Source organism: Nansenia antarctica (assembly GCF_963989245.1).
Source record: "Nansenia antarctica genome assembly, chromosome: 16".
NCBI classification, from domain to species: Eukaryota; Metazoa; Chordata; class Actinopteri; order Argentiniformes; family Microstomatidae; genus Nansenia; species Nansenia antarctica.
Window position 1 is genome coordinate 7,623,860 of NC_137686.1, and position 8,926 is coordinate 7,632,785.

At 44.0% G+C, this 8,926-nt stretch overlaps 1 protein-coding gene across 1 annotated transcript in view; it reads right to left on the bottom strand.

The window, feature by feature from the left end:
• usp34 (ubiquitin specific peptidase 34) overlaps positions 1–5,401 on the bottom strand; it is a gene marked incomplete at its 5' end in the record, with an annotated part of 75,863 nt that extends 70,462 nt beyond the window's left edge. Inside the window, 1 exon segment of the mRNA XM_080546597.1 lies at positions 5,384–5,401. Within this exon segment, the coding sequence (XP_080402723.1) occupies positions 5,384–5,401 (18 nt within the window).
• Between the last annotated feature and the right edge of the window lie 3,525 nt (positions 5,402–8,926).

Genomic DNA, 8,926 nt, shown 5'->3' on the forward strand with positions numbered 1-8,926 from the left:
GTAACGAATCACTCTATGGGAAAGATAGTTGCCTTCAGTTATTGGTAGATAGGAAAGGTTTTTTACAATTACTCGCTTACATTTAATAAGATCATTTTCGCTGCTCTCTGTAAAGCGCATTGGGTCACTTTTGTGAGAAATGTGCTATAGAAATAAAATGTGATTTGATTTGATATCAATCAATCAATCAAACTTTATTTATGTTCTATAGCACAAATCATGCATTGAATGTAACTCCAAGTGCAGTATTTACTAAACAACAATATAATAAAACAAGAGCTATACGGATCAAGAGTGTTTGTGCACAGCGCCACTGTGTGTGAAGGCGCTACTGAAAGTGATGACAGAACGCATGTCTCAGAAGATACGCGGTCACTTAGTGACGCAAAGGTATTTCTGTATTTATCTCTATCTGTATTAGTACATTTATTTTGAAAGCTCTATTTTGACAGCTCTACCATGGGCACTTTTATTTTGATGGGGCATTCTTTGTTGATTGACTTACGACAGTTCAGGACGAGTCAGTCTCGCGGCATGTGGTTTTTATGAAAAGCTTTAAGTATGTTCACTGCATAATTCGAAGTCTAATATTTCAGTGATTATTGAGCAGTATTCAAATATTTAAATACATTGAGCAGCAGCTGAAACTTTGTCTAAGAACCAAGATATTGAGAAAGCAGTTCATTCAATGAAGACGCTGTTCCAAGAGATGATCTTCCGTGCAGGCGTGCACCCTGGATCAGCGGAGCTGGTGTGTTAAGTGTTCATGTGTTTTCATGTATGGTGCTGTAGCTTACAAAAGTCTGCCTTTCCACTTATATTTGTGAAACTAAGTAGCCTAAATGTGTTGCGACTGTGCTTACGGTGTTTTAATGGTGTTCGACATGAGTGTATTGTAGCAGTAGGGCTCAATTATTTGAAATTGGCGCTCTTTTCTTTTTTTTTTTTTTTTTTTTCGGTTAACCGGAAAACCGCGGTTTTACTCTCTGACGGTTTTTCGGTTTCAATAATTGGAAACCGTCCATCCCTACTGCACGGTTCTCATGCCGGTTCACATTTAGACCAATCAGGAGTAGCCCTTGTGTCACGTCGTCAACTGAATGTTTAATGTCATTAATCTGATTTTGGATCAGCGGCTAGAGAGAGATGGGCGTGGATTTAGGTGCACTTTTAGTCAACTTCCATTATAGCGCTGATCTAGGATCAGATATATTTTAATCAGCTAAAATGTTCAGAGGTGGATTTTTTTTTTTTTTGTGGACTCAATCAATTAGTGGCCGGGGAAATTCATTCGTGGCGGCCCGCCACCAATAAATGCATATAGAGGAAACACTGATCCTAATTTCCAGGTAGCTGCCATCTTGTTGTGACGCGGATGGTTCAGGTTACACTGGTATGAACGCGGACTGGTTCGCCAGACAGCACCAAGGTTTGAGGTTCCAGAACGCGAACGCGAACTGGACCGGTTCCTTGGCGGTGTGAAAGCCCTATCTGTGTCTGTATGCTCTGTGTGTCTGTATGCTCTGTGTGTCTGTCTGTCTGTCAGTGTGTGTGTCTATGTGTCTGTCTGTCTGTCTGTCTGTCTGTGCGCTGTGTTCGTCACAAAGTGTCCATCTGTCTCACCCTCCACCCTCCAGCCACCAGCCTCTCTGAAGCAGCATCATCACCACCACCAGTGTGACCCCCCACCAGCCCCCCCCCCACCCCCCACGTACGTCACACACAGGTTTAACACGGACGCTTCCCGTCTCCAGACGACCTTGCGCTGTGGGTTCACCTCACACACACCAGAGAAGGGTCTGCCACGCCACACACACCAGAGAAGGGTCTGCCATGCCACACACACCAGAGAAGGGTCTGCCATGCCACACACACCAGAGAAGGGTCTGTCACCTCACACACACCAGAGAAGGGTCTGTCACCTCACACTAGGGGTGGGACGATTAGAAAATGTCATGTCACGATTATCGTGGGCAAAATAATCGCGATCCACGATATTATCGCGAGAATTAAAAAATAAATTTTTTTTTTTTTTTTTAATTTTTTTTTTTAATGCCAATAAAACACACTGTAATCACTTTAACTTAGATTTTGTTGTATTTTTAGGACATTTTAAGTCAGTAATTCAAATTCAGATTCTAGTGGCAGATATCTCTGGCCATAATCCGGGTCCTTAAGAAAGAGCAATTCCTTTTCGGCCAATCAGCACCTTTCATTAACGTACCCAAGGAAGTTTAAAGAACGCACTCCCAGTGTTGCCAACTTCCAGAGCCCCTTGGCGACTTAATTAGTCAAAAGCGACCAGCGACAAATCTAACTTCCTTTTCTGGTCATTTGGGGAATTACTGTAAAGCATCTAACATATCCTGTATTCCACGGTTCACGTTACAACCGAGCTCAGGAGAGACGAGTAGGGATACAGTCTATGGCGAGCGAGGGTTGCCGTCTCCTCTCTCCCTCAACACTCACTCCCGCGGCAGCCGCGGGGAGCGTACCGTTGTTCCCCGGGTCCTCGCAGGGGGTTCGGGCAAAGTTCGGGAAATAACAGACGGTTGTCATTAGGGGTGTAACGATACATCGATTCACATCGATGCATCGATTCATTGACTAACGATCTGATTACATCGATGCAATGTAAAAATATCGATCTATATCGTCATCTTAAAGATACACCTTTATTTTGAAATGGCACATTCTGCGTGACTGTCACCATTTCCGTGCAGCGCGCGACTAGCAGCGGCAAATTACAAAGTCAAAGAGCGCTGCACACTGTGTGTTCTGCATTTTGTGACTGCGGCGGAGAACAGCGAAGCGGTTTTAGCTGCGACTGCCAAGCCCGCCCACGGCCGACTGTGATTGGTCAATGCTCTAGTCTAGCCGACTGTGATTGGTCAATGCTCTGGTCTGTAACAAAGCATCTGTCTTATGAATGGGCAAAGGCTGCAGGTTGGACCTTACTTACTTTACTCCGGTTTGCTTGTCCAATTTCATTGGATAAACCTGAACAAAATTCCTATTGATAAAATCTACAGGTAAATCATTACTCCCGTAATCAGTGATCTAACATGACTGTCCAAGCATAGCCTTACCTTTCACCAATCAACACATCATATCAGATCAGTGCTTCCTAGAGGAAGTGTGATGGATGGCCCTATATTAAAAATTATCCTGACCTGCGTTCAGAGCGTAGTGTTTGTCCTGAACATGTTGATCAGTTAGTTTTTTTGAAGAAAAACCTCCCAAAGAAGAACACTGGAGGATATACTTATTATATAACACTGGAGGATATACTTAACTTATTTTGGTTAAGAAGAATGTATATAAGATGTACTGCACTGTACTGCATTTGCACTTATTATTTATTATTATTTTATTATTATTTATTATTATTGCACAAATATACTGTAGGTTTGTGAGACTAGTGAATGGGTCTATTTTTCTTTTTGTAACAGAAGAATACTGTATAATACAATATGATTTAAATGCTGGATACCTGGAAGAGCTCACAAATAAAATGGTCAAATAATATTCTAGTTGTTTTTGTGAGTGGATAATTGTGTTAGATTGGCATATGATATCGCGTCATATCGATCTTGAATCGAATCGAATCGAAATCGTATCGTGACTGACATTGTGATATCGTCAAACATTGTATCGTCATACAAACAAATCGATATAATATCGTATCGTGATGAAGCTGGTGATTTACACCCCTAGTTGTCATGTGTTTATACAGCATGGATGTTACGTGCCTAATGCCTTTGATGCGCACACTTGCTACTTGCCGCTTTAATCATTGTATTTAGCCTATAGCACAAGTCATGCATTGAATGTAACCTCAAGTGCTGAACAGTATTAAGTAAACCACAATATATTTGCTAAAGCTTAGGGGCGACCGTGCCTTTTGCAGCCATAGACTGTCACTGCCTGGTAATAACAAGGAAGGCCAATGACAGTATCCCGTCTAAAGTTTTTCACCAGCCATGGTGAGTAGGCTAGCATACGTTACCTAGTGACTGACTGACAAGGCTGACTTGACAGTAACATTACCCATGCAGGCTGAACAATAGCGCGAGACAAGTTCTGTGAGGATATTCGCGCGCGGCTCATGTGAGGAATTGCAATTATATTACAGTAACAGTCGCTAACTTGTAGGGCTGCAACTAACGATTATTTTGATTATCGATTAAGCTGCCGATTATTTTTTGATTGGTCGATTAATCGGATACAAAAAAACGGGGGGAAATGCATTTTAAAAAAAGTTTTTTATTTTTTGTTTTTTGAAATTAAAAAAGATTTATTTTGCAAATTTTATTTTATGTTTTCTAAATCAGCCAGGCCTATACATATACATGTGCAAAATGAATAAGTATTAATAAAAAATAAAAAATTATATAAATAAAAAAGGCTTTGCTACATCAAATAGGTTTAACAACAGGCCATGGACTATGGCGGTAGATTGTTTCAATAAAGTAGTTGAACTCTAGCTCAATACATGCATTGTTTTAGGTAATAACTTTGCTTAATGTAAAGGTCAGTAACCCAAAGTGCAATATAGGCTACAGACAAGACACTAATGTTTTTATATAACAGATATGCTCCAAAACAATGCAATGTGTCCTCTCACTCCATACAATAGGCTAGGCGACAGTCAGTGCCTCACTCTAACTCACGGGTAGCTTGGTAGGCTACCACTAGCTAGCCTTTAGCTTATCACCTCTGCTCTACCACTGACGTTAGCCAGCTAGCTAAATACACTTGTCATGCAATATTGAGTTCATGAATGCGAGCAAACACTCACTGGCTATCGCATTACATTACAGTCATTTAGCTGACGCTTCACCAGAACTCACACTAACGCATTTGCATGGAGAGCAGGAGACCATGGAAGGGCTGAGCCCAGCAGGACTTGTATAATAAAAAAATAGGAAGTTAGCTGTAACCCTCCTCTATAGAAACATAGTTAGTGTAACCCTCCTCTATAGAAACATAGTTAGTGTAACCCTCCTCTATAGAAACATAGTTAGAGACTTCCGGTGGCGCGCGAACAGAGATGGCAGCCTGATAACAGAGCTCCGGTGTCAGCCTTAAATTACCCCTAATTCAAGATATTTTATGCACTCGAATTGATATATATCAACGTAATGATGGAGGGGGACAAATATAAGAGAAAGGGTACTGGGGTTCGAAAGCCATCTGAGAGAATAACTGAGAAAGACGGAGCAGCTAGCAACAGAGCTAACGTTACCCCGACGGAACAAGATGGAGGCTTGAGAGAGAATGAAACGCTGGACTCGATTCGTAAAGTGGTGAGCGAAGTCGTGAATGCGGGTATGACAACTTGGCAAGCTGAATTGAAAAAGGACTTTTCCGAATTCCTCACGGATTTCCGAGAGGACATTAAGAAACAAATGGATGAACTCACGACAGGAGTGAACCAGCAAATCCAAGACGTGATAGGCCGAGTGGAGGGGGCGGAGGAGCGCGTGGGGCAGATGGAGGACGGTGTGGCTGAAATGGAGCGGTGGGACATTGGTGTCAAGGATGCCCTCACCCAGTTACTTGGTAATCAGCGGGCGTTGCAAGATAAAGTGTCTGACTTGGAAGGGAGGTCTAGACGCAACAACATCAGGATCTACGGCATCCCAGAGGACTCGGAGGGTACCTCCGTAGCAGCGTTTGTTGAAAAACTGATAAAGTCAGAATTGGGAGGAGATCTTGACTGTGACCTGGGGATAGAGCGTGCCCACCGTGCCTTGGCGCCCAGACCACCCGGAGGAGCTCCACCGCGATCCATGGTCATCAAGTTCCTCCAGTTTACAGTGAAAGAAAAGGTCCTCTATACCGCCTGGAAAAAGCAACCCACTTACCAAAACAAACGTGTTTTTTTCGACCATGATTATGCGACGGACGTGCAGAACAAAAGGAAGGAATATATACCCATCAAGAAGGCGCTTAAGGAGAGGGGAATACGCTTCCAGACCCCGCTGGCTAGAATGCGTGTCTTTTTTGATACAGGCACCGTCATGTATAACAGCGCGACACAAGCAGCAGAGGACCTGCGGAGACGGGGATTCATCTTGGACGGAGCTGTTCGCGGGACCAAGGACAAGGGCATAACGGAGGAAACGCTGACTCGACTTCTACCGTGGGAAACAACCGAGCCCCGGAGGGGTGGAGCCCAGAACCAACATCAGCAGCAAGTCCGGGAGAGATTGAAGCAGTTTCGTCGGGGCGATGTGGATTCTACAGCAGATAATGAGTGAGTGATTCACTTCAGCCCAGAGACTCTTATTATTATTTTTTCAAGATGTTAACATAGGCTGACACCGACAGTTCATAGACAGTCACTAGACTCTTTTTTTTCCTTCAGCCTATTCGGTCATTGACCAAGAGCCACATCTTTTTTATTTTTTATTTTTGCAACAGAGGGGCCCCACTTAGTGGCCAGCACCCCTCATTACCAAAGAAAAAAAAGACTTTGGTCATAGGAACTGAGTTGATTGTGATATGTTGAATGTAATGACGATTGTTGTAACCAATGACCATTGACAATAAAAAGAAAATTTCCAAAAAAAAAAGAAACATAGTTAGTGCTCTGGTTCTCAGCACAGCTACGCAGACTACAGCTGGACGAGCAGCGTAGTGACAGTCAGCTAGCGGCAGCAGCGAGCTAACCCTGCTAGCTAACTCACTAGCATGTCCTGACAGCAGACAGCAGACAGCTTCACTCTCAAGGCTTTTGAGTAGCATGATTTAAATGTAGCCGCCGCGCCGGTGTAGGTACCGGATTTTCCCACTTTTCCGGTTCCGGTCATAGGTTCTGCCCTTTCCGGCCATAGGTAGCGCTATGATTCGCTATGATTCGCGATGCCTACACCGGCCGCAAGACAGCGTGGCGTGCGTCAACAGGAAGTAGGTTTGTTATGGAAACAAAACCCGGGGGGGGAAGAAGAAAAAAAACGACGAATCGATAATGGCATTCGTCGCCAACGAATTTCGTTATCGATTATTATCGATTTAATCGATTCGTTGTTGCAGCCCTACTAACTTGAATGCAAAAGTAATGTAGCCTAGGCTGAAAAATAGCGCCAGACATTTGTTAAACACAGTTTATTCATAACATACGATTATGACGATTATTCAAATAATACAAATTCTCCACGATTAAGTTATCGCGGGTGTTTTTATCGCGATTAACGATAAAAACGATAATCGTCCCATCCCTACCTCACACACACCAGAGAAGGGTCTGCCACCTCCTCACACACACCAGAGAAGGGTCTGCCACCTCCTCACACCAGAGAAGGGTCTGCCACCTCCTCACACACACCAGAGAAGGGTCTGCCACCACCTCACACACACCAGAGAAGGGTCTGCCACCTCCTCACACACACCAGAGAAGGGTCTGCCATAGGGGTGGGCATCAATGATCGACGATCGATAATTGATCGATAAGGATCTTGGTCGATCACAAAATATTTTGCTCGATAATCATTAATACTTTTTATTTTATTTTTTATATATAATTGAAATTAGTTTGTCCACGTTATGTGTGAAAAATGAACTTTGCATTTGCCTTCGCATTGAATTTCGCAACGCAGTACTGCATGATGCAAAAAGTTCCCGTACGTTAGTGTAACCTCCAGTAATTCAACAAACTCAACAAAGAGGCACTGGTCTTATAAAAAAGTCTTATAAAAAAGGTCTTATAAAAAAGTTCAAGTTTATTACACAGTTGTAAAAAAAGGTTAGCAGAGCAAGCTCGGAACATGACGAAGCGAGCGAAACGAAGCTTGGTGTGGGAGCATTTTGATCTGAAAGGCGACCTCGTTCATTGCAAACACTGCGCAGTGACCTATAAATACAACACGACAACGACCCCGATGAAATACCACCTGCAAAACGTCCACCGACCCTGACTGCTCCTTCGCTACCTTCTCAGCCCTCCATCATGTCTCATCTTATACGCGGGAGATGCACAACGAGAAGAGAAAATAACGATGGCCATCTGTAAATTAATTGAAACAGATATTCTGCCGCTCAGTTTTGTCGAGGGTAGAGGATTTCGTGCGCTCATGCAAATAGTCGAGCCAGCATATCCTGTTCCATCGCGACGTTCCATTACCAGGCGCATAGAAATGCGCTACCAGGAGTCGAAGCAGTTATTTAAGAGGATTGTTATCTGACTGTAGTGTCTAGTTTGAATGTGAATGAATGAATGTGTGCAATAGCAACACAAATAAAGTTTTTTCCCCAAGGAAAACATGCTTGTTATTTCTGACCTAGTTTTTTTTTTTTTATGAAAAAAAAGCTTATCAATTAATCGATAATTGATCGTTAATTCTTGCGATTATCGAAAAAGAAATTTTGATTGTTTGCCCAGCCCTAGTCTGCCACCTCCTCACACACACCAGAGAAGGGTCTGCCACCTCCTCACACACACCAGAGAAGGGTCTGCCACCACCTCACACACACCAGAGAAGGGTCTGCCACCTCCTCACACCAGAGAAGGGTCTGTCACCTCACACACACCAGAGAAGGGTCTGCCACCTCCTCACACACACCAGAGAAGGGTCTGTCACCTCACACACACCAGAGAAGGGTCTGCCACCTCCTCACACACACCAGAGAAGGGTCTGCCACCTCCTCACACCAGAGAAGGGTCTGCCACCACCTCACACACACCAGAGAAGGGTCTGCCACCTCCTCACACCAGAGAAGGGTCTGCCACCTCCTCACACACACCAGAGAAGGGTCTGTCACCTCACACACACCAGAGAAGGGTCTGCCACCTCCTCACACCAGAGAAGGGTCTGCCACCACCTCACACACACCAGAGAAGGGTCTGTCACCTCACACACACCAGAGAAGGGTCTGCCACCACCTCACACACACCAGAGAAGGGTCTGCCACCTCCACACAC